The 25,747-nt window shown below is 54.7% G+C and overlaps 1 protein-coding gene across 4 annotated transcripts in view; it reads right to left on the reverse strand.

The window, feature by feature from the left end:
• The window catches only part of LRP1 (LDL receptor related protein 1), a 124,213-nt gene that overhangs the window by 47,500 nt on the left and 50,966 nt on the right, over window positions 1–25,747 (reverse strand). For all 4 annotated transcript variants that reach the window (XM_058822044.1, XM_058822041.1, XM_058822042.1 and 1 more), the window contains exons 7-34: window positions 24,833–24,995; window positions 21,949–22,171; window positions 20,658–20,847; window positions 18,028–18,171; window positions 17,661–17,897; window positions 16,422–16,602; window positions 16,089–16,311; window positions 15,170–15,359; window positions 14,686–14,811; window positions 14,456–14,596; window positions 13,757–13,882; window positions 13,460–13,576; window positions 12,336–12,416; window positions 9,414–9,581; window positions 8,331–8,513; window positions 7,365–7,565; window positions 7,038–7,283; window positions 5,758–5,955; window positions 4,703–4,907; window positions 3,588–3,752; window positions 2,911–3,155; window positions 2,528–2,659; window positions 2,218–2,445; window positions 1,927–2,101; window positions 1,636–1,730; window positions 791–940; window positions 553–693; window positions 61–189 (exon numbers count right to left, since the gene is read on the reverse strand). In XM_058822044.1, coding sequence (XP_058678027.1) covers window positions 61–189; window positions 553–693; window positions 791–940; window positions 1,636–1,730; window positions 1,927–2,101; window positions 2,218–2,445; window positions 2,528–2,659; window positions 2,911–3,155; window positions 3,588–3,752; window positions 4,703–4,907; window positions 5,758–5,955; window positions 7,038–7,283; window positions 7,365–7,565; window positions 8,331–8,513; window positions 9,414–9,581; window positions 12,336–12,416; window positions 13,460–13,576; window positions 13,757–13,882; window positions 14,456–14,596; window positions 14,686–14,811; window positions 15,170–15,359; window positions 16,089–16,311; window positions 16,422–16,602; window positions 17,661–17,897; window positions 18,028–18,171; window positions 20,658–20,847; window positions 21,949–22,171; window positions 24,833–24,995 — 4,803 coding nt within the window. The remainder of the gene's footprint in view (window positions 1–60; window positions 190–552; window positions 694–790; window positions 941–1,635; window positions 1,731–1,926; window positions 2,102–2,217; window positions 2,446–2,527; window positions 2,660–2,910; window positions 3,156–3,587; window positions 3,753–4,702; window positions 4,908–5,757; window positions 5,956–7,037; window positions 7,284–7,364; window positions 7,566–8,330; window positions 8,514–9,413; window positions 9,582–12,335; window positions 12,417–13,459; window positions 13,577–13,756; window positions 13,883–14,455; window positions 14,597–14,685; window positions 14,812–15,169; window positions 15,360–16,088; window positions 16,312–16,421; window positions 16,603–17,660; window positions 17,898–18,027; window positions 18,172–20,657; window positions 20,848–21,948; window positions 22,172–24,832; window positions 24,996–25,747) is intronic.

The raw sequence follows: 25,747 nt of genomic DNA on the forward strand, positions 1-25,747 counted from the left end.
ACAGGCATGGTTGGGGTGGCCAAGGGGTGGTTCAGAGAGGGGACAGGGACAAGCACACACCTTCACAGGACTGCTGCCCACTCTTGAGGCTGTAGCCAGCAGTGCACATGCAGGAGCGGGAGCTCTCCGAGGTGGGCAGGCACAGCTGTGAGCAGTCGCCGTTGTTCTGGCTGCAGGGGTTGGTCCCAGCTGTGGCACAGAAAAGGGGGTGAGGGGGTACAGGGGGCCCCCACCAGGGCTGGGACAGCTGGGGCAGCACCCACGCGAGGTGTGAGTGCCCTGCACCAGCCTGGGATGGGATGGGACCCAAAGGATGGGATGGGATGGGATGGGATGGGATCCATGGGATGGGATGGGATCCATGGGATGGGATGGGATGGGATGGGATAGGATAGGATGGAGAGAGCAGCCAGCACAGGCTTGGCACGAGTGCAAGGGCAAGGCTTGGGCCAGCTGCCAAGGGGGCTCCAAGGGATAGAGCCACCACAGAGGGGCTGAGCAGCTGCTCGGGAGTCTCTGCATGGGATCTCTGCCCCAGGAGCCCACACTGACCTTGCTGGATGCTCTCATCGTACACCTTCATGTGCATCACCAGCGTGGTGCTGTTGCGCAGCACCGTCACCTCCGTGCCGTCCTTCTTGTTGCAGGTGCCCATCCTCTCCGAGGCCTGGTCAGCCCACCACAGCTTGTCTCCTGTGGTGGTGGGGACAAAGCAGGAGCATGTGGCATGCTGTGGTGGGCAGGAGGGTTTGGGAAGGAGCAGGAGACAGGGAATGGTGTCCTCCCTCACCCATGATGGCCAGGGCGGTGGCCTTGCTCAGCTGGCTCCTCAGGGACTCGATCACCTCCAGGTTGCTGCCATCCAGGTCACACCTGTTGATGGTGCCGTTGCCAGAGCTGATCCAGTACAGTTTGCTCTCTGGGTAGTCGATGGCCAGGCCTGGAAAGGATGGGAATGTCACCGGGCTGGTGGCACACAGGGATCGTCACAGATCATGAGGTGGGATGGGATAGGATCCATGAGATGGGATGGGATGGGATCCATGGGATTGATGGGATCAATGGGATGGGATCAACAAGATCAACAGGATCCATGGGATAGGATCAATAGGATCAATGGGATGGGATGGGATAGGATGGGATCAATGGGATGGGATCAACAAGATCAACAGGATCCATGGGATAGGATCAATAGGATCAATGGGATGGGATCAATGGGATGGGATCAACAAGATCAACAGGATCCATGGGATAGGATCAATAGGATCAATGGGATGGGATGGGATAGGATGGGATCAATGGGATGCTATCAATGGGATCAATAGGATCAACAGGATCGATGTGATCAATGGGATGGGATCTATGAGATAGGATCAATGGGATGGGATGGGATCAATGGGATCAATGAGATTGATAGGATCAATGGGATGGAATCAATGGGATCCATGGAATGGGATGGAATGGGATGGGACCCATGGGATGGAATGGGATCCATGGAGAGAGCAGGCAGCTGAGGTCATGGTGACCCAGCACAGGACAGCTGCCACCTCCCCAAGGAGCCAGAGTGGGAACTTGAGGCTCTGTAGGACAGCAAGGCGATGTGGGGGATCCTGGGGGCTATGGGGGGGCCCATACCAACAGGTCCCTTCTGGTTGGTGAAGAGGAGCGTGCGGTTGCTGCCATCCATGTTGGCCACACTGATGTTGTCCCCATCTGTCCAGTAGAGCTTCCTGCAAGGTGAGGGGACAATGGGTGAGGGGCCATGGTGCCAGCAGCCCCCTGCACCCTTCCAGCCTTGCAGAGCCCCTCACCTGCTCGTGGCACAGCCTGGGCAGCCCCATAGCCCCTTGTCCCTACCCAGGAGGGAGACAAAGCCCTGTGCACACCTGGATTGGCACACACTGGTGGGTGCAGACTTATACTCACCCCCGGAGTGGGTGCACCACCAGGCAGTGAGGTTTGTCCAGCCCTTGGATCACGGCGTTCTTGAAGGAGCCATCCAGCCTGGCCACGTTGATCTGCTTCTTGTTGGCATCGTAGCTGGTCCAGAAGAGATTTCTGGAAACCCAATCCACGGAGAGGCCATGAGCGTTGGGCAGGTCTGCAAGGGAATGAAGATGGGAGCTCGTCAGGACTGGAATGATGCTCAGATGAAGAGGAAGGGCAAATCCCAAGGAGCTGAAGGCTTTGGAGGATCCCATCTCCCTCCACACCAACCTGCAGACACGACGGTCTCCACGCCGGTGCCGTTGATGAAGGCTCTCTTGATGGTCTGGGTGCGGACATCTGACCAGTAAATGCGCTGTTCCAGGGCGTCGTAGTCCACCACGGTAACGTTGTCAATGTCAGGCACGGTGAAGGAGATGATGTAGTTGTAGTAGGGGTTGTCAATGTCCACGCCCCGGATCTCCATCTGCCGCGCGTACAGCAGGAACTTCTTAAACTCTGGAATAAGAAGGGTAGAGGTGGGATCTCAGCTCCAGAGCACCCCCTCATCCTCCCAACCAGCTCCCCAGCAGACCCCTACCATAGCAGGTGGTGTTGTCCTTGTCCAGCTTCATGAGGTGGGGGCAGGCACAGGACAGGGTGCGGTTGTAGTTGATGAGGCAGAGGTGGGAACACGGCCCTTTGCCCCCGTTGGCTTCACAGGGATTAGGAGCTGCAAAGGGGACAGCACTCAGTGACATCCCAGCCTTGGGGACACCCATCCAGGAGTCCCCAAGAGCTGCAGCCACCCCAGACCCTGCCTGCTCCATCAAGCATCACCTGATGGGGCAAAGTGGCAACCACAAGGATGAGAGCAGCATCCACCTGGCACTTGGTCTAAGCCCATCCAAGGGTTAGTGTGCTTAGACCAAGCACCAGTGCCACCCCCTGTTGTCCCCCCACCCTGTCCCTCCCTGCACTCACCCAGGGGCTGCCGGGAGGGGTGATACACCTGCAGGTCAAAGGGCTGAGTGTTGGTCCTCTGCACCACGGTCACGTTGTGCCCTGTCCACTTGTTGGCCTTGGCCAAGGTGTTGGTGCGCCAGTCGGTCCAGTAGACCTCCCCGCCATAGAGGGTGACAGCAAAGGGGTGGGACAGGTACTCGTGTCCCCTCAGCACCTCAATGTGCCCTGTGCCATCATACAGGGCTGAGTAGATGGCGTCCGACCTGTGCCGGGGGGAGATGAGGGTGAGGGAGGTGAGGAGGGGGCACCATGGGGTCTTGAACCCAACAGCAACAACCAGCAGGGTCCAAGGTCTAATCCTGCTGATTTACACCAGGATCCACAGAGGAGAACACCCAGAGCCAGGGCTGGAGACACAAATACCCCCCATCTATGGTCAGACCCTAAAGAGCTCAGCATCCCCTATCCATGGTCAGACCCCGAAGAGCTCAGCACCCCCTATCCATAATCCTGACCCTAAAGAGCTCAGCACACCCTATCCATGGTCAGACCCTAAAGAGCTCAGCACCCTCCCTCTATGGTCAGATCCAGAAGAGAAGCCCCACAATGTGAAGGCTTCTCTCTCCCAGCCCAGCACAACGCTGAACCAGGTGAAGATCCAAACTGGGAGGGACACTGAGGGGCCCTGGCCCTACCTGGCATCGATCCAGAGGATCCTCTTCTCCAGGTAGTCCACAGTGAGCCCATTGGGCCATCCCCCCGAGCCCGTCTCCTTGTGGATGGTGCGTCGGCCCTCGCCGCTCATGGAGGCGGCCTCGATGCGGGGCAGGCTGGCGTCCCAGTCTGTCCAGAACAGGATCCTGCCAGGAGGAGAGGCTGTGAGCAAGGACAGCAGCCCGTGGCCTCATCCTCCACATGATCCCACAGGTGTCCTGGTGTTGCAGTGTGATGGAACAGCCTGTCCATCCCCGTTCTTCCCCCAGGTGTGCCAATCACCTCTCCCTTCCCCTCCCTCACCCCTGCTGACTGCTGTCTGTCAATCTTGGCATTCTAGAAAGGGGTGGAGTGATTGGTGAAGTTCAAAAGATGCCTCTCAGCCCTGGGGGACATTGGGCCATTCAGGTGTCACTTGTCCCTTTGTCCCTCCCCTCCTGTCCCTGCCTGGTGGCTCCCTACCCCTTCCCTGCCCCTCTCCCCAGGGTTAAAAGGAACAGCAACCACGGGCTCAGGGAGTTCTGCTGGAGCTGTTGCTGCATTCAGAGGCCTGTGGGCCACAACAAAGCTCTGGATCCAAACCCTCCAGCAGAACCGACTCCTTTCCTTCACCATGGCCTTAAAGCTTCTCCACCAGGGTAAACCTGAGCTCCTGCAAGCCTGGACTTGTCCCAAGTGCCCAGCTGCAATATCCAGCTGGCCAAAGGTGTCTCTGGGGTGAAACACCACACACCCAGCTGGCCAAAAGTGTCTCTGGGGAGAAACCACCACAGCTGCTGCCTTTGGTCAAGCAGCAAGGGCTGGACAAGCCCAGGCACATTCCATCTGGCTATATTGGTATTTAATTCCTATATATTGGCACCCAACGTGGGGCAGCTCCATCCTGGGGATGGATCAGTCAGGGAAGAGACCCCTGAGGTGGCACCCTCACTTTTGCTGCAATATCCAGCCAGCCAAAGGTGTCTCTGAGGTGAAACCACCACAGCTGCCACCTTTGGTCAAGCAGCAAGGGCCAGACGAGCCCAGGCACATTCCATCTGGCTATATTGGTATTTAATTCCAATATCCTGGCGGGCGCTGTCCCCTCCTGGCTCACCCGTAGCGAGGGTCCAGGGCGATGGCGCGGGGGTGCTCAATGTCCCCGGCCAGCAGCGTGGTCCTCATGGTGCCATCCAGCTTGGCCACCTCGATCTGGTCCAGGTTGCTCTCCACCCAGTAGATGTTGCCAGCGATCCAGTCCACGGCCAGTCCCTCAGGGGTGGCCAGGCCGTACTGTATCACCACCTCGAAGCTGGTCAGGGCTGTGGGGCACAAGGTGAGGGCTCAGGGTGGTGCCACTTCCCCAGCCCACACAGAACCACCACCCCTGTATCCCCAACAGCTCCAACCAGCTCAGCTGGGGTTGACTGTGAGGGGATGTGTCCTCCCCAAACAGGGCGTGAACCACCCCTGTGCATGGTCCAAACCCCAAAGAGCTCAGCACACCCTATCCATTGTCAGATCCTAAAGAGCTCAGCACCCCAATCCATAGCCCAGACCCCAAAGAGCTCAGCACTCCTAATCTATAGTCCAAACCCCAAAGGGCTCAGCACATCCTATCCATTATCAGACCCCGAAGAGCTCAGCCCCCATCCATGTTCCAGACCTCAAAGGGCTCAGCCCCCATCCATAGTCCAGGCCCCAAAGGACTCAGTGCCCATCCACAGTCCAGACCTCAAAGCTCCTCGAAGGGCTCAGCATCCATCCACATCCCAGGCCCCAAAGAGCTCAGTCCCCATCCATGTCCCACACCCCAAAGGGCTCAGCATCCATCCATGGTCAGACCCCAAAGGGCTCAGCACTCCCTATCCATAATCCTGACCCCAAAGGGCTCAGCCCCCCCATCCCTACTCCTGCCACTGGGCTCCTGTGGGAGCAGCACTGCTGGGGAGGGTGTCCTCTCTGTGCCCAGCTGCTGGGCTGCAATTACCAGCAGGGAAGTGCTGGGAATACTAATTAACTACTGCATAATGAGAGCAGAACAAGATCACTATCAGGGCCAAGGGCTGATATCACTATCAGTGATATCACCATCAGCTGCTGTATCGCATGCCACGAAATCACTGACCCCAGACCTCCAACCACCAGCTCCCCCAACCCAGGGCTCCTCACCCCCGTTCTCCAGCAGCTTTCCCCTGTAGATTTTGTCCTCCACCACGTCAGTCCAGTACAGGGAGCTCTGGTTGAGGTGGAAGTCCAGGGCGATGGTGTTGCGCAGCCCGGGCACCAGCACGCTGTAATCCCCTCGGTGCAGGTCGATGCGCCGGATCTCGTGGCGGTTGGAGAAGATGATGAACGGCTTAAAAGGGTCTGGGGGAAGCAGGGAAGGGTCAGCAACAAGGCAGGGGACAGTGCACTCAGCCCCTGTCAGCACAAATCCCACCATCACTCAGCACAACCCCCAGCTCAATGAGAGAACAAACCCCTCAAGGCAGCTGGGGGACTGCTCCAGTCCCTGGTGTCCCCCAAAACACACCCAGGGTTGTGGAAACCTTGAAAACGATGCCAAGGTCTGGAACAATCCCTTGCCAGGCTATTCCCCCAGCTTTCCTCGCCCCAGCACATTTGGGGGGTTGCTCCCAGTCCCTGATGCCCCCCAAAACACACAGCACAAAACCCATCATCATGCAGCCATGTACATCAGCACAACCCTCAGCTCCATGAGAGAACAAACTCCTCCTGAGGCAGCTGGGACCTGCTCCCAGTCCCTGGTGTCCCCCAAAACACACCCAGGGTGCTGGAAACCTTGCAAAGGATGCCAAGGTCTGGAACAATCCCTGCCAGGCTATTCCCCCAGCTCTCCCTGCCCCAGCACATTCCTCCAACCCCCTGCGGTTGGAGAAGATGATGAAGGGCTTAAAAGGGTCTGGGGGAAGCAGGAAAGGGTCAGCAACAAGGCAGGGGACAGTGCACTCAGCCTCTGTCAGCACAAATCCCACCATCACCCAGCCACGTCCATCATCACAACCCCTGAGGCAGCTGGGGGGCTTCTACCAGTCCCTGGTGCCTCCCAAAACACACCCAGGGTTTTGGAAACCTTGCAAAGGATGCCAAGGTCTGGAACAATCCCTGCCAGGCTACACCCCCAGCTCTCCCTGCCCCAGCACATTTGGGGGGCTGCTCCCAGTCCCTGATGGCCCCCAAAACACACCCAGGGTTTTGGGTTAGGATGCCAAGATCTGGAACAATCCCTGCCATGTTATTCCTGCTGCCCCTGCACAGCCAATGGAAATATGGGGCTGGGGGCTGCAGGTCTGGAACAATCCCAGATTATTCCTGCAGCTCTCCATGCCCCAGCACAGCCAAGGGAAATATGGGGCTGGGGGCTGCAGGATGGGCTCAGCTTTGGCTCCCCTTGGAGCTCTGCCCTCCAGCACACACTGAGAACTTGCCCAGGCTTCTGCAGCTCTCTCCATCAGGCTCCAGCATCCATCCCTCGTAGCAGGAACACTTGACATTGTACTTGTCCTGCTCGCACTTCTGGCTGCACTTGAGGTGCTTGGCACAGTAGCTCTGGATCTGGCAGGTCTTGTTGTCAGCACCCAGCTCCATGCCCAGGGGACAGGAGCACACAATCCCCTCTCCAGGTGCCACCGTGCAGTTGTGGCTGCAGCCTCCGTTGTTGAGGGAGCACTGATCTGTGGGGACAGGACATGGTTGTCACCTCCTGGTGCCACTCTCGGGTCACCAAGTGTCCCCACGCCTGGCTCTGTGCTCACCGCAGAGCTCGCCCTCGTCGGAGCCGTCGCCGCAGTCGTCGGAGCCGTCGCAGAGCTTCTCGGGGGGCAGGCAGATGGAGGTGTTGTTGGCACAGGTGTGGGAGGGGGGTTTGCACACCAGGGACTCGCAGTTCTCCTCGTCTGAGTTGTCCTCACAGTCACTGTCACCGTCACAGACCCAGGCCTTGCTGATGCACCGGGCTGAAAGGGACACGGTGGGGAGGGGACAGAGCAGAACCAGTTATTCCAGGCAGACAAGCAGGTCAGTCAGCCCAGGGATGGACAGACAGATTGGTCAGTCCAGGGACAGGCAGACAGGTCAGTCAGCCCAGGGAGAGACAGATGGACAGACAGACTGGTCAGTCCAGGGACAGGCAGACAGGTCAGTCAGCCCAGGGATGGATGGATAGATTGGTCAGTCCAGGAAGGAACAGGCAGACAGACAGACAGGTCAGTGAGCCCAGGGAGGGACACACAGACAGGTCAGTGAGCCCAGGGATGGACAGACAGGTCAGTCAGTCCAAGGACAGACAGACACATTGGTCAGTCAGTTCTGGGATAGACAGATAGACAGACAGACAGAGTGGTCAGTCAGTCCAGGACAAATAAACAGAAAGGTCAGTGAGCCCAGAGACAGACAGACAGTTCAGTGAGCCCAGGGACACACAGATGGATGGACAGACAGGTTAGACAGACCAGGGAGGGACATGAGGGTGTTTGAGTAGCTCAGGGCTCCCCAAAGTTGGATAGGACAGCTCAGGGAGGGCCTGGGGGCTCAGAAGGTCATCCCCTGAACTGGTGTCCCTCCTCCTTTGTCCCCAACCCACCAAAGTGTGTCCCATTCCTCAGAGAAGAGCAGAAAGGATCTGAAGATGACACCATCCATCAGGATCACGATTCACAGGTTGGCTGCTTGTGTTTCTGCATTATCCCACCACCCCCAGCTGCTTGCCCCCCTGCTCTCACCTGAATCCTTGCAGCCAAATTTGACGTTGGGGTCGCAGACGTGCGTGACCCCCTCGCAGTTCTTCTCGTCGCTGGAGTCCATGCAGTCCGTGTCACCGTCACAGCGCCACCGCATGGGGATGCACAGCCCGTCCAGCCGGCACTGGAACTCGTCCGTGTGGCAGCCCCCGGGTGGGCGTGTGGCTGTGGGGAGGCCACTGCTCACTGCCTGGTCCCCACGGAGCTGGGGGGCTCCAGGACTGGGTGGGGACCAGCAGCAGGACCACTCAGCCAGCAGGGAAACAGCTGGATGCACCCAGAGTGTCAGGATGGGGATCTGGGGGTCCAGGAGTGGATGGGGACCAGGCACTCAGCCAGCAGGGAAATAACTGGAGGCACCCAGAATGTTAGGATGGGGTTCTGGGGATTCAGGAGTGAATGGGGACCAGGCACTCAGCCAGCAGGGAAACAGCTGGAAGCACAGGATGGGGATCTGGGGCTCCAGGACTGGGCAAGGACCAGGCACCCAACCAGCAGGAAAACAGCTGGAAGCACCCACAAGCACAGGAGTGGGATCTGGGGCTCCAGGAGTGAATGAGGACCAGGCACTCAGACAGCAGAGAAACAGCTGGGTGCACCCAGAATGTCAGAATGGGGTTCTGGAGATCCAGGAGTGGATGGGGACCAGGCACTCAGACAGCAGGGAAACAGCTGGATGTACCCAGAGTGTCAGGATGGGGATCTGGGGCTCCAGGACTGGATGAGGACCAGGCACTCAAACAGCAGGAAAACAGCTGGAGGAACCCAGAGTGTCAGGATGGGGATCTGGGCACTGAGTATGGCCACAGAAAGCTGCAGAATTCCCTGCATTTTGGGCAGGAGGGGGATCTGAGCACTGAGGGTGGGCACAGAAAGCTGCAGAATTCCCTGCATTCCCAGCCTAGAAGCAGGAGGGGCATCTGGGCACAGAGAAGGCTGAAGAATTCCCTGCATTTTGGGCAGGAGGGGGATCTGGGCACTGAGTATGGCCACAGAAAGCTGCAGAATTCCCTGCATTTTGGCAATGGCTGTGCTTGGGGGTCTCTCCCACGTGCTGGGGCTCACCCTGGTTGGTGCAGTTGGCGTGGGTCTCGTCACTGTAGTCCCCACAGTCGTTGTCCCCATCACAGGTCCAGTGCACGGGGATGCAGCGGCCGCTGTTGCATTTGAACTGGTTGCTGGAGCAGGAGTGGCTGCAGCCAGCCTCGTCACTGTTGTCCCCACAGTCGTTGTCTGCAGAGGGAATTGGGGTGGCCAGGGGGTCAGCAGGAGCCCGGCCAGGACGGGGATGGAAGGAGGGAGGACAGCAAAGACCCCTCGGAACAACAGGGGACAGGACAGGCCACGCCACAGAGGGGACGTGGGGTGACTGCAGCCCCTCATCAGTGCTGGTGGTGGGACCCCCACCATGGGCTGGAGACCCCCCAGCCCTCCCACCCCACAGCACCAGCAGCACACAGAGGAAATGAAACACAGAAACTGCATAGATCAGCCATGAACCTGGATGGGGACTGGGCTCCACTCTGGGGATGGGAGCTCCTTTGGGGGTGCTGGGACAGCCAATTTTGGGGGTTGGATTGTCTGGAGGAGACCCCCATGCCTGCTGTTTGAGGGGGGGTTGTCTGAGGGTAGCTGGACACTGGCAATGCAGCCCCTCTGCCTGCCTGGCACAGGGGGCATGGGCTGGGCACCACCACAGGGATCCACTGTGGGTGCCCCACCTGAGACTGGGCAAGGGGGTTTGCCTCCTGGTGCCTCAGGATGGGCACGAGGATGGTGGCACTGATGGGGATGGTAGCACTGATAGGGACAGTAGCACCGATGGGGATATTGGCACTGATGGAGATATTGGCATTGATGGGGACAGTGGCACTGATGGGGATGATGGCATTGATGGGGATGGTGGCACTGATGGGGATGTTGGCACTGATGGGGACAATGGCACTGATGGGGATGATGGCACTGATGGGGACAATGACATTGATAGGGACAATGGCACTAATGGGGATATTGGTACTGATGGGGACAATGGAACTGATGGGGATGATGGCATTGATGGGGATGATGGCACTGTGGAGACAATGGTACTGGGGATGATGGCACTAATAGGGACAATGGCACTGATGGGGACAATGGCACTGATGGGGATAATGGCACTGATGAGGATGATGGCACTGATGGGGACAGCGACACTGTGGGCACAGCGGCACTAATGGGGATGATGGCATTGATGGGGACAGTGGCACTGATGGGGACAATGGCACTGCCAGCTGCCACGTGGCCTCTCCATCAGCTCAGCTCCTGCATAGGGGACATTGCTGGAGAGCTGGGGGACATCACCAGAGGTACCAGAGGCATTGTCAGAGGCACAGGAGCATTGCTGGAGAGAAGGGGAACATTGCCAGAGGCACCAGGGGCATCGCCTGACGCACAAGGGGCATTTCTGAGGCGGAGGAGGGCATCACCAGAGGCATCAAGGGCATTGCCAGAGGCACAGGGGGCATTTCCAGAGAGGTCAGGGGGGCATTGCCAGTGTCCAGCACCCCCAGGGCTCATAGCCCCCTGGAGGGACAGGTCTGGGGGCTCAGGGGGGCTCAGGTGGGAGGTTCTGGTGCATGTTGATCTATGCACTAACCGGTAGGCTTTGGACAGTTCTTTTCGTCAGAGCCATCCCCACAATCTTTTTCTGAAACACAGAACCACCAGACAGGAGCATGGGCACGGTGACAAACACAACACAGCACAGGTGACAAACACAGAGGGTGGCACAGAGACACTGGGACACGGACAGGGACACACAGAGCCTGGGAGGCGAGACCAGAAGCAGCAGAGGGTGCTGGGGGAGTGGGGGACAGCCAGGGTTGGGGTACCCTCGTGGCGCTGCAGCTCCTGCCCTGGGTGCCTGGTGAGGCTCAGAGCAGCACGAGGGGTTCCATGGCACAGCCTGGCTGCCAAAGTGGGGGATTCCAGGAGAAGGGACCATCTCTCAGCTCCAAAGGAGCCCAGGAAGACTCCAGGGACAGTCCTGCACCCCCAGCTCTGCTCAGCCAGGGTTGGGGTACCCTCATGGTGCTGCAGCTCCTGCCCTGGGCACCTGGTGGGCTTCATGGCACAGCCTGGCTGCCAAAGTAGGGGATTCCAGAAGAAGGGACCATCCCTCAGCTGCTAAGGAGCCCAGGAAGAATTCAGGGAGAGTCAGCACCCCCAGCTCTTCTCAGCCAGGCACCAGTGTCTCGCCCTGCTCTGAAGATGTTAATTATTCCCAACAAGGCACAGAGGCTCAAAAATTGATATAAACTTGTGGGAAAGGAAAATCAACCTTGGGGCAAACCCTCTGTCCCAGGTCTGGCTCTGGAAACATCCAGGGGCAGATGGGAGCTGGCTGGGAGAGCTCTGGGAGAGCTCTCCTGCTTTCCCTGGGGCTGCATGACCTGGCTCAGCCCCACCAGCAGCTCTGGCCATGCCACACCTTGTTCCAGCACCAGGGCAGGGTTTTGGAAACCTTGCAAAGGATGCCAAGGTCTTGAACAACCATTGCCAGGTTATTCCTGCTGCCCCACCACAGCCATGGGGCTGGGAAAGGAAATCAACCTTGGGGCAAACCCCCTGTCCCAGGTCAGGCTCTGGAAACATCCAAGGGCAGATGGGAGCTGGCTGGAAGAGCTCTCCTGCTTTCCCTGAGGCTACAGGACCTGACTCAGCCATGTCACACTTTGTTCCAACACCAGGACAAGGTTTTGGAAACCTTGCAAATGATGCCAAGGTCTGGAACAATCCCTGCCAGGTTATTCCAGCACAGCCAAGGGAAATACAGGGCTGGGGGCTGCAGGATGGGCTCAGTTTTGGCTCATGCCCATTCCCCTTGGGGTCTGCCTTCAGCACATGCTGAGAATTGGCCCAAATTGCCCAAATTGGGTCCCTGCCAGGCTGCACCCCCTGCTCAGGTCTCGCCATCCCTTTGGGGACACCCCGGGGCCAGGTCCTCACCGTTGTCACAGCGCCAGTTGATGTTGATGCAGCGCCCGTTGTTGCAGGTGAACTGTGTCAGGGGGAAGCAGGTCGGGTAGGCTGCAGGGGAGGGAAAGGCACCATCAGCACACCCCAACACACATCAGGGCACCCCAACCCTCCTCACAGCCCCGGGGAGCACCCCCAGGGCTCCTGTTCCAGGTTGCAATGCAAGATGTTTTCTATTACCATCTGTAGGGCAGATTATCTTTTGTCAAGTTTGCCTTATTGCAGATTATTTTTTGTGGGCAATTTGCCTTATCTCTCTCTTTGAGTGCTCACAATCACACCTCCCTCTGGGGGGACATCTGCTGATAACAGCTATTGAATGTCAGTGCATGGCTGATAAGAACTGCAGCATCTCATTGGGAGATGTGAGCCCAGAGGGAGGAGCCAAACATTCCTGCCTGGGTACAATCTGAGGTTTCAAACATTCCTACCTGGATACAATCTAGAGGTTTTTGAGACACCAGCACTTCTCCACTGGATTCCCCAGAGGAGCAGCAGCTGCCTCTTCTTCCACTGGATCTTCAGAGGAAGAATAAATCCTTCTCTACAGGATCCCTGCTCCAACAGAACCACCCCTGACACTGCAGGAGGGCTGCAGCCACAATTCCAATGGGACTGCCACCAACATCCTGACCCACAGGGTGACAGGTTGGGTTCTGACTCTGTCAGTGTTGTTTTAGTGTACTGCATTGTTTATTTTATCCTTTCATTTTTTTTCTCCCCTATTAAAGAACTGTTATTTCCTGCTCCCATATTTTTTGCCTGAGAGCCCCTTAATTTAAAATTTATAACAATAAATATATTTTTATGTATTATTGCTATAAATATATTTATTGCTATTGCAGAGGTGGGGAGGGTTTACATTCTCCATTTCAGGGGAGGCTCCTGCCTTCCTTAGCAGACACCTGTCTTTCCAAACCAAGACAAACTGTTATTTCCTGCTCCCATATCTTTTGCCTGAGAGCCCCTTAATTTCAAATTTATAGCAATTTGGAGGAGGGGGAGTTTTACATTCTCCATTTCAGGGGAGGCTTCTGCCTTCCTTAGCAGACTCCTGTCTTTCCAAACCAAGCCAGCTCCCAGTCCCAGCTCACCACACGAGGCAGACTCGTCGGAGCGGTCCCCACAGTCATCATCCAGGTCACAGGTCCAGGAGATGGGGATGCAGCGGCCACTGGCGCAGGAGAACTGGTTGGGAGAGCAGGTCCGGGCTGGCCAGGAGGGACAGATGGAGTGTTAATGGTTCATTGTACCTTGTTTTATCAGGGGAAGGTGGGGAACAACCCCCTGGGCTCCCAGGTGCAAAACCAAGGTGTGAGACTGCAAAACCTCAGGTTGTGGCTCAGCATGGGCTCTCCTGAGGTTCCCTGAGGGCAAGGCAGGGTCCTCACCTGAGCAGGTGGAGTTGGACTCGTCCTCGTTGTTGCCACAGTCGTTGTCCCCGTCGCAGAGCCAGCGGTTGGGGATGCAGCGGTTGTTCTTGCACTTGAAGCGGTCCGAGGGGCAGGTGTGCTGGTCTGTGGGGGGAAACAACACTCAGGACCATCCTCATCCCACCCCATCCCTCCAACAAAGAGAAAACTGGAATAGAAAAGGGCTGGAGGCTCAAACTTGGCATCAGAATCTCAACCAACTCTCCTCAAGGAGAGTTGCTGCCCTCAAGGAGGGCATGGGTGGCACAGGGACAGGGACAGGGACAGGGACAGGGACAGGGTCAGCACTGCCCCAAAGGAGGGCATGGATGGCACAGGGACAGGCACAGGCACAGGGGTCAGCACTACCCCAAAGGAGGGCATGGACAGGGGTCAGTGCTGCCTCAAAGGAGGGCATGGACAGGGGTCAGTGCTGCCCCAAAGGAGGGCATGGCATGGATGGCACAGGGACAGGGACAGGGTCAGGGACAGGGTCAGCACTGCCCCAAAGGAGGGCATCGATGGCACAGGGATAGGGACAAGGACAGGGACAGGGTCACCACTTCCCCAAAGGAGATGGAGAGGGCACAGAGGATTCCTGGCTACCCAGCCCTACCCCAACCACTTCCTCCACATCTGGAGGAGCCCAAATCCCACCGCCCAGGAGGGATCACCCACGGCAGAGCTCGGGGGCCTCGTCACTGTTGTCCAGGCAGTCGTTGTCCCCATCACATTTCCAGCGCTCCTGGATGCAGCGGTTGTTCTTGCAGGCGAACTCCCCGGGCTGGCACTGCGGCGGGGGGATGTAGGATGGATTGGCTGCCAACAGGAAAGCACAGGCAGGATTTGAACCGAGTGATCAAGTGCAGCATCCCATGGGGAGAGCCCCCAAATGGGTCTCAGCCTACCCTGGCAGGTGACAGAGTCCGGCCCCAGGATCTGGTCCTCGGCACAGGCGCACTGACGGCCCCGCGGGGTGGCCAGGCACAGGCTGCTGCAGCCCCCGTTGTTGACACGGCATTTGTTGGAGCCCACTGTGGAGGGAAAGGGTGAGGAGATGGTACCTCAATGCCCAGGGTGCCCTGCAGACTCATGGGGGTGCTGGGAGCCCCCAGCCTCTGTGGGTAGTTACAGCTGCTTGGGAAACTCAGCCTCTCCCCCAGCCCCCCAGAACTCCCTCAACAGCAGCCACAGCTGGAAGGCAGCTGGAAACACGAGGGATACAGAGCCTGATGGAATTAGGGTGGCAAAAAGAGGGAAGGCTGGAAGGGCAGGGCATGAACAACAGGAAAGAAAAACAAGGAGCATGGGGACAGCTAAAAGGCAACAAAAAGAGGTGGGGGGGCTGCTTAGGAATCTCAGCCTCTCCCCCAGCCCCTGGTGGGCTCTCACCTTGCTGCTGCTGGGCGTCGTACATGCGGATCTCGAAGATGGGCGGGCGCTCGTTGCGCAGCAGGCTCACGGCCTTGGAGGCCTGCTCCAGGCGGTAGATGCTGCCGCTGCGGTACTCGGTCCAGAACAGAAAATTGCTGTAGTGGCACAGCCCAAAGGCGTGGTTCAGCTCCGGGCCCTCGTACACGATCTGTGCATGCGGGGAGGAGGAGAGGGGATGTTAGGTGAGGTGGGTGATCAGGGATAGGGACGGGGATAGGGACAGAGATAGGGTGATCAGGGACAGGGATAGGGTGATGGGAGAGCAGAGAGGCTCTGTCAGATAGGATGGGCACTCAGGGACAGCAACAGGGACAGGCTGATCAGGGACAGGGACAGGGACAGGGACAGGGACAGGGACAGGGACAGGGTGATCAGGGACAGGGACAGGTGATGGAAGGGGAGAGCAGAGAGGATCTGTTAGCTGGGATGGGACAGGGTGATGGGACAGGGTGATCAGGGACCGGGATAGGGACAGGGACAGGGTGATCAGGGACAGGGACAGGTGATGGAAGGGGAGAGCAGAGAGGATCTGTTGGATGGGATGGGCACTCATGGACAGGGACAAGGACAGGGTGATCAGGGACAGGGACAGGGACAGGGTGATTGGACAGGGACAGGGTGATCAGGGACAGGGACAGGGACAGGGTGATTGGACAGGGACAGGGTGATGAGGGACAGGCATAGGGTGATGGAAAGAGAGAGCAGAGAGGATCTTTTACATGGGATGGGCACTCAGGGACAGGGACAAGGACAGGGACGGGAATAGGGACAGGGACAGGGTAATGGGACAGGGACAGAGTGATGGAAGGAGCGAGCATAGAGGTCACAGCTCAGCTCCCCAGTGCTGTGGGTGATCACTGTCCCAGACCCCACTCACCTTCCTATCGGTGCCATTGAGATAAACCATCTCAATGCGGTCGTAGAACGCATCCACCCAGTAGAGGATCTTGGCTGGTATGTCCAGGCTCAGCCCGTTGGGCCACAGGACAGTCTTGGAGGTGATGAAGATGTTTCTGTTGGATCCATCCATCCAAGCCCTCTCGATCTTGCCCCTCTTGCTGTCCTTGGGATCCTCCTCCCAGTCTGTCCAGTACATCCACCTGCCATGGACATCAAACTGAGACTTGACCTGGCCACCACAGCTCGTGACAAGACCCAACCACGTCCCTGTGGCCCCACCAGACAGCCCAGCCCAACCAGGCACCCTCACCCATTCAGGGGGTCCACCACGATGGCACGGGGGTGCGTCATCTTCCCCTCAATCAGAGTCTTCCTCGTCTGGGCAGCCTTTTCCAGCCGTGCCACACTGATGGTCTTCTTGGGGCCATCATCTGTCCAGTACAGGTTGTTCCCCATCCAGTCCACAGCGATGCCCTCCACATTGTGGATGCCTTTTAGGGGGAAAATTGAATGGGTTTGTCACCAGGCAGGAGGTGAAAAGTGGAAGGAACAGCCCCAAAAGTGCCCAATCCTGACCCAAATTGAGGGGGATTATGGACACCCAGCCCGATGAGAAAGTTTGCTAGAGCTGCTCTTTGAACAGAGAAAATTTTATGGAAAATCTGCTAAAATTTTATAGAAAGTCGGCTAAAATTTTATGAAATGCTAAATATATTGAAAATTTGGACTGTAGACATGTCAAGTGGGATCATCCTGAGCTAAAAGATGTTTGAATATTCTGAGCATTAAACTCTTTGTATCTCAGACAGGTGATTATTATTATGATAATATTATATAATATATATAATCATATTATCATATAATAGTATCATTATTATGTTAATATATGATAATACGATTATATGTATTATATATATTCTATATGACAATATTATATTATTATACAATTATTATCATTATTACTACTATTAAATTATTATATTATTAGGACAATGTTATATGATAATATGATTATATATGATATATATACTATATGATATATATTCTACATGATATTATATTATTATTACTACTACTATTAGTATTACTATTATTATTACTACTAAATTATTATTATAATAATATAAAATATATATAATGTATATATATTATTATAATTTCTTTATTTTATTTTTTTTATTGTTATTGTTATTACTATATATTATTTATAATTACTATAAATTATTATCATTTATATTATATATACATTTATATATATAAAAATTACTATTACTATTTTTATTACTATTAAATTATATATATAATATATATAAAATTTTAATATAAATTACCATAATTTCTTTATTTTATTTTATTTTATTTTATTTTATTTTATTTTATTTTATTTTATTTTATTTTATTTTATTTTAATTTTATTTTTAATTACTATATATTATTTATAATTACTATAAATTATTATCATTTATATTTTACATATATGTATATAAAATTACTATTACTATTATTATTATGATAATAATTGCATTATCCTTCCTGCAAGGCCACCCACCATCCTTCAGGATTGTCTCCCTCTCCGTGCCATCGATCTTCTGGCGCCCTATGAGATAACTGGTGGTGTCAGCAAAGTAGATGAAGCCGGTCTCAGCATGGAAGTCCAGAGCCCTGGGGTTCATCAGGTTCTCGATGGGGATCATGTGCTCATCAGGCACCTTGGCACCCATGTCCATGCCACGGATGATGCCAGGACGTCCCTTCCCGTACACCAGGAACAGCTCGTGCTCGGGCTCTGTGGAGAGACAGCAGTGCCATGGGGGTGGCAGGTGGCACTAGGGCTGCTGTGGGGTCACAGCAGGGCATGCAGAGCCTTTCTCTCCAGCCCCTCACCCCAAAGATCCCCCAGGAAAGCCAGCACTCACTTTTGCAGGATTTCCCGTCGCTGCCCAGGCTGAACCCGGAGCGGCAGCGGCAGGTCCGGCTCTTGTGGCTGTTCCCCAGCAGGCAGATGTCAGAGCAGCCTCCTGGCTTCCCAAACTGATCTGGCTCGCAGGCATGGCTCCTCACTGCAACACAGAGAGGGGCTGCAGCTGCTGGGGACACTAAGGGGACAGGGAGCACCTGGGGGACAGAGACACAGGGGGGACAGGGAGTACGTGGGGGACAGGGAGTATGTGGGAGACAGGGACACAGGGGGGACAGGGATACAGAGAGGACAGGGACACAGGGGGGACAGGGAGCATGTGGGGGACAGAGACACAGGGGGGACAGGGAGCAAGTGGGGGACAAGGAGTACGTGGGGGACAGGGATACAGAGGGGACAGAGACACAGAGGGGACAGGGACACTGGGGGGACAGAGACACAGAGGGGACAGGGAGCACGTGGGGGCGAGAGACACAGGGGGGACAGGGAGCACATGGGGGACAGGGAGTACGTGGGGGACAGAGAAACAGGGGGGACAGGGACACAGAGGGGACAGGGAGCATGTCGGGTATCGCTGGCCAGGGGTCTCTGTACAAATCACAAACAGGACAGGGCTGCTGTGGAACGTGCCTTGAGCTGTTTTATTTTCCAGCATCACTCTCAGTACACGGTTATGACAATGGGAAGATGTCACCAGCTCACATCTCAGGCAGCAGACCCAGAATTTAATGTTACAACTTACTTTATAAGTTTTTTGACCAATCACACAAAGCAAAAGCACATTGACAGCAGTTCTATCCAGCCACTATAAGCACAGGTACCTTTGGTTAAAACAATGCTGCTTATTTCCAATACAATACCTGCTTGTAAGCCTTAAAACACAACGCACAGAGCTCCATTATTAAGCTTCAAACTTCCTAATATCTTGCTAGATAAACTTTTCTGTAGCTTAGGGAGTTATTCTAAACAAGCATTAATACACAGACCATTGTTCTATTTGCCTTTGCTTTTCTACTTTTTAAATAATTTTTCTGCTGAATTATCTCATGGCTGCTGCTTAGCTCTAATCACAGTTCTGCTGTTTCCGAGGCCTGCCTATTGCAGCTTTCTCAAAACCCTCTGATTTTGTAGATTATCACAGTGGGGGACACAGACACAGAGGGGACAGGGACACAGGGGGGACAGGGAGCACAAGGGGGACAAGGAGCACAGGGCTGCAACCAGAGGGACATGGGGATGCTCTCATGGGCTCTAAGGGGGTTCATTCCTCCCAGGAGCTCTCAGGCAGTCAGGGAAAGGCTGAGCACAGCACAGAGATGGGAAAGGACTTTCCCATGGGAAGAATCCCTGAGGAGAAGCCAGCATGTCCCAGCACAGCACCACAGCCACGTGGACACACTGCCCCATCCTGCTGCACCAGTGGGACAAGCCCTGGGAGTGGGGACAGCCACAGAGCCCCTTAATCACACTCCTAACCCTGCTCAGAAATCTCCTGATTAATTTTATATTCTGGAAAAAGCCGAGCAGGCTGCAGACACTAAGAGGATTTATAAGGAGTAAATTGATTAACTGCAGGAAGGTGCTGGGGGTGGAACAGGCAGGGATGCAGGGAGGGGTTGGTGAAGCACTGGAGCCTTTCAGCTCCTTGGAATTCCCTCAGTGCTTGGGAGCACCAGGGTGAACATGCTGGCAGTGGGGACAGAGAGTAAGAGGGGCCATTAATATTTTAAAATGCCACATTTGCTCCCACACCACATCTTTGTACTCTCCATGATCCATCAACCATGTGGAGCAGCTCTCACGGTGCTAGCAGGAAAAGGGGGCACCCCAGGATGTTCTGGGGAGCAGGAATCCCAAAATCCCGGAGGTCAGAAAAGATCTCCAATATCACTGAATCCAACCTGTGACCAATCCCCACCTTATCAACCCAACCAGAGCACTGAGTTCCACATCCACTCAATCCTTGCACACCACCAGAGATGGTGGTGAGGGAGCATCAATATTTTAAGATGCCACATTTGCTCCCACATCTCTGTACTCTCCATGGACCATTAACCACGTGGAGCAGCTCTCACGGGAAGAGACACAGAGCTAGCACGAAAAGGGGGCACCCTAGGATGTTCTGGAGAGCAGGAATCCCAAAATCCTTGAGGTCAGAAAAGACCTCCAATATCACGGAGTCCAACCCTCACCTTATCAACCCAACCACATCCACTCAATCCTTGCACACCACCAGAGATGGTGGTGAGGGAGCACCAATATTTTAAGATGCCACATTTGCTCCTACATCTCTGTAATCTCCATGATCCATCAACCATGTGGAGCACCTCTCACAGTGCTAGCAGGAAAAAAGGGGCACCCCAGGATGTTCAGCACCCTCCAGGGCTCTGGGGAGCAGGAATCCCAAAATCCCTGAGGTCAGAAAAGACCTCCAATACCACTGAATCCAACCTGTGACCAATCCCCACCTTATCAACCCAACCACATCCACCCAATCCTTGCACACCACCAGAAACAGCAGCTCCCAATCCCCGACCACCCTTCCCATGAATAAAATTCCTCCTAAAACCCCACCCAAACCCCTGGCAGAGCAACCAGGGAGCTGCTGCTCCAAAGTGAGGGTCCCACCTGTGGGCTGGCGCCGCTGGTGGTAGATATGCAGGGCTCCACCCTTGTCCACCCGTGTCACCACCTGGTACTCGGTGCTGTTGAAGCGGTTGACGCGGATCACGCTGGTTTTCTGCTGCGCGTTGGCGTTGTCCGAGTTGGTGGCGTACAGGTAGTTCTCAAAGACAGTCAGGCCGTACAGGTGCTCGATCTGAAAGGTATCAGGTGAGTCCATAAGGGATTTAGGAGTTGTGAGAGCCACAATGGACTGAAGAGTTGTGAGAGCCACAGGTGATTTAGGAGTTGTGAGAGCCACAAGGGACTTAGGAGTTGTGAGAGCCAGGCTCCAGGACACACAAAACCCCCAATTCCACCTGATGGTTCTTGTCCATCACTGGCCATCAGTGATGGCCATCCCACCTGATGACTCTTGTCCATCATTGACCATCAGTGATGTCCATCCTACCCGATGGCTCTCATTCATCAATGGCCATCAGTAATGGACATCCCATCTGAGGGCTCCTGTCCATCACTGACCATCAGTGATGGTCATCATATCTGATGGCTCTCATCCATCACTGGTCATCAATAATGGACATCCCATCTGAGGGCTCCTGTCCATCACTGGCCATCAGTGATGTCCATCCAACCCAGTAGCTCTTCTCCACCACTGACCATCAGTAATGGCCATCCCACCTGATGGCTCTCATCCATCACTGGCCATCAGCGATGTCCACTCCATCTGATAGCTCTTGTCCATCACTGGCCATCAGTGATGGTCATCCCACCTAATAGCTCTTCTCCACCACTGACCATCAGTGATGTCCATCCTACCCGATGGCTCTCATCCATCACTGGCCATCAGTAATGGACATCCCATCTGAGGGCTCCTGTCCATCAGTGATGGTCATCATATCTGATGGCTCTCATCCATCACTGGCCATCAGCGATGCCCACTCCATCTGATAGCTCTTGTCCATCACTGGCCATCAGTGATGGTCATCCCACCCAATAGCTCTTGCCCATCACTGACCATCAGTGATGTCCATCCCACCTCATGGCTTTTGTGCATCACTGGCCCTCAGTGATGGTCATCCCACCCAACAGCTCTCGTCCGTCATTGACCATCAATGATGTCCATCCCAACCAACAGCTCTTGTCCATCACTGACCATCAGTGTGGTCTTGCCCATCAAGATCATCCTTGGCATGACCACGCTCAGTGCTCAGCACTTTCCTTGCTGGACCTCTAAGGTCCCAACTGCAGACCAGCAGCACCCAAGCTTGGCTCCCTCTCCCCCAACCCCACTCACCAGGATGCCCTGGATGATGGTGTGCCTGTTCTTGCCCTCGTAATCCACCACCTCAATGTAGTCCAGGTAGGCATCAGCCCAGTAGACCAGGCGGTTCACCAGGTCCAGGGTGATGCCGTGGGGGAAGACGATCTTGCTGTCCACCAGCTTGGTGCGGTTCTGCCCGTCCATGTCGCAGCGCTCCACCTTGGGGATCTGCCCGTAGTCGGTGAAGAACACCTTGCTGTGAGACAAGAGACAAACTCAGAGCCAGGGTGAGCTTTGGGAGGGGCAGGATTTGGATGTGTGGATGCCTTTTGGGATCTCTAGCTGGTCAGAGTGACTTTGAGATGCATTAAAAACTCTCTTTTCTTAGGTGAAGAAGGAGTCAGAACTCTTCTATTCTTGTTTCTTATCTATAAAATTCTTTCTCTGACCTGCCAAGCTCTGTCCAGCAGGTTGGGTTGAGGCACACTGGTGTTATCTTTTTATACTAAAATCTACGTGTACAATATTTACAATAACTTCCCAATACCAATCATCTATGTTAGACAGTTTGTCTCTAAACCAATCTTAAAGTGTCACCATCACAGCAGAAGACCCTCTTGGGATCTCTACTGATCAGAGTGACTTTGAGATGCGTTAGAAACTCACTTTTCTTAGTTGAAGAAGGAGTCAGAACTGTTCCGTTCTTGTTGTCAAGGTTGTTTATTGTTTCTTATCTATAAAATTCCTTCTCTGACCCATCGAGCTCTGTCCAGCAGGTTGGGTTGAGGCACACTGGTGTTATCTTTTTATACTAAAAACTACATTACATTATTTACAATAACTTCCCAATACCTATCAGATGTTAGACAGTCTGTCTCTAAACCAAACCAAAAGTGCCACCATCACAGCAGAAGACGGAGGCCAAGAACAAGGACAGGACATGCCCACATTTCTCCATCTTGCCTCTTGACCCCCCCATTCTAAATCCCAAAATTCTACATTTTCACCCTGTGATTAATTCACTGTCATTCTACTCAAACTTTTGTGGCTTGTAACTCCTCACACAAGGCTGGTGATTGTTTCCAGCCCTTGAGGTGGTGGTAGCTTTTCATACTAAAAACTACCTGTACTTTATTTACAATAATTTTCCAATACCTATCACCTATGTCAGACAGTTTGTTTCTACTCTAAACCAATCCCAAAGTGCCACCATCACAGCAGAAGATGGAGGCCAAGAAGAAGAAGAAGGACAAAGACTGGACACACTTAGATTCTTCCATCTTGCCTCCTGAGCCTCCATTCTAAAAACCCAAAAATCAATTTTTCACCCCGTGATAAACTATTATTCTACTTAAACTTCCTTGACTTGTAATCCTTCACATAAAGGTTGGTAATTATTTTTTCCAAGGGCACAGGGGTCTTGGGCTCTGTGCCAAGGTCTCTGAGCTCGGGCTGGAGCCCTCCAGGGCATCCAAAGGAATTTTCTGGGTTCTGACACATGCCCATGGGGCTGGCACTGAGCTCCCAGGAGCTCCAGATGAGTTGGTGTCACTGGAAGAGGTCCACAGGCACATTTGGGGTTGTGTTAAGCCTAAGGAACTCAACTCAGCCACCTCTGGAGCTTGTCTGCACCAGCCCTGGAGCTCCCTCCAAGATTCTCTGTGAAATTTGTTTGTTTATATGAAATACTCCTGATTTTCTGCTCAATAACACCAGCTCTTTCCACCCTGAGCCAGGAGGGAAGTGCCCATCAGCTGGCAAGGAGGGGAATTTTCCTCTTTAGTGGTTTTTCTGCCACAGCAGCTCCCAGGGGCTGGCAGCTGCCAGGGGTGCCCTGAGCTGCCCTCATGATTCAGCATCTTGGCATCCTCATCCTCAGGGCTGTGCAGGAGGCAGTGGCTGGACAGACAGACACCAGGGAGCTGCTTTGGATGTGTATGGAGCCATTCCAGCTCCTGAAAACCACTCCAGGTCCCAAAATCTGCAGCAAAGCTGAGCCCATGTCTTGGACAGAGACAGACACAAGGGAGCTGCTCTGGCTGTGCCCAGAGCCACTCCAGGTCCCAAAAACCACTCCAGCTCCTAAAACCACTCCAGCTCCCCAAAATCTGGGGCAAAGCTGTGCCCAGGCCAGGCTGGGTGGGAAATGTCCCTGCAGGGAGGACCCAAAAACCATTCCAGGTCCCAAAAACCACTCCAGCTCCCAAAATCTGGAGCAAAGCTGTGCCCACATTGTGTGGCACCAGCTGGAAGCAGCAGCTGATCCTGAGCTGGGCCAGGTGTGTCCCACAGGACTGAGCTCCTACAAACCACTCCAGCTCCCAAAAATCTCCAATCCCAAAACTTCAGCTCCCAAAAGCTGGGGCAAAGCAGTGCCCATGTCTTGGATGGACACACAGACACAAGGGAGCTGTTCTTGCTGTTCAGGAGTCACTCCAGCTCCTAAAAGCCATTCCAGGTCCCAAAAACCACTCCAGGTCCCAAAATCTGGAGCAAAGTTGTTCCCATGTCTTGGATGGAGATACAGACACAAGGGAGCTGCTCTGGCTGTGCATGGAGTCACTCCAGGTCCCAAAAACCACTCCAAGTCCCAAAATCTGGAGCAAAGCTGGAAACAGCAGCTTATCCTGAGCTGGGCCAGGTGTGTCCCACAGGTCTGAGCTCCTAAAAACCACTCCAGGTCCTAAAAACCACTCCAGGTCCCAAAAACCACTCCAGCTCCTACAATCTGGAGCAAAGCTGGAAGCAGAAGCTTATCCTAAGCTGGGCCAGGTGTGTCCCACAGGGTTCAGCTGCTGCCAGGCCAGGCTGGGTGGCAAATGTCCCTGCACGGAGGACTCAACAAAGCACAGGAAATCCCTCCCAATCCCAGAGGGTCCCCAGTTGTCCCCAAGGGTGGTGAACTGCCAGGACTCACCCCATGGCCGGGTCCAGCGCGATCCCCTTGGGGTTGTAGAGCTCCAGGTCCAGCAGGGTGACACAGGTGTCCCCGTTCTTGTTGCACACAAAGATCCGGTCGTCGATGTCATCCACGAAGTAGAAGTTGCCCGTGAGCCAGTCGATGGCCATCTGCTCCACATCTGGGCCAGGACAGGGAGGGAAAGGGGGGTGAGGAAGGGAGGCACAGAGCCACGAGCCCCCCAGGGTCACAAACACCAGCACGGCCGAGGAATGAAACCATGGGAGCCATGAATGCATTGGGATCTGCACCCCTAGAAAGGATCTGCCCTGCATGGAGTGACAGGGCTCTCATGGCACCCACAGCACCCACAGGGCACCCACAGGGCACCCAGAGCAAACACAGCACCCACGGCACCCACAGGGCACCCACAGCACGTTCAGGGCACCCACAAGGCACCCACAGCAAACACAGCACCCACGGCACCCACAGGGCACCCACGGCACCCACAGGGCACCCACAGCACCCCCAGGGTCACAGCCACCAGCACAGCCAAGGAATGAACCCATGGGAGCCATGAATGCACTGGGAGCTGCACCCACAGCAAGGATCTGCCCTGGTCACCCTGCGTGGAGCCACAGGGCACCCACAACACTCACAGGGCACCCAGGGCACCCAGAGCACCCATGGAACCCACAGGGCACCCACAGGGCACCCAGAGCACCCACAGGGCACCCATGGCACCCATGGCAGCCCATCCTCTGCTCCCCAGGGAGATCTGCAGCCCCCAGACAAGCCAAAAACATCACACACAACCAGGAGAGCATCCTGCAGAAACCCTAGGAATTCATCCCACAGGAATATTGGGATTTCATCCCACAGAAATATTGGGATTTCATCCCACAGAAATATTGGGAATTTATCCCACAGAAA

Source organism: Ammospiza caudacuta, chromosome 31 (genome assembly GCF_027887145.1).
Source record: "Ammospiza caudacuta isolate bAmmCau1 chromosome 31, bAmmCau1.pri, whole genome shotgun sequence".
NCBI classification, from domain to species: domain Eukaryota; kingdom Metazoa; phylum Chordata; class Aves; order Passeriformes; family Passerellidae; genus Ammospiza; species Ammospiza caudacuta.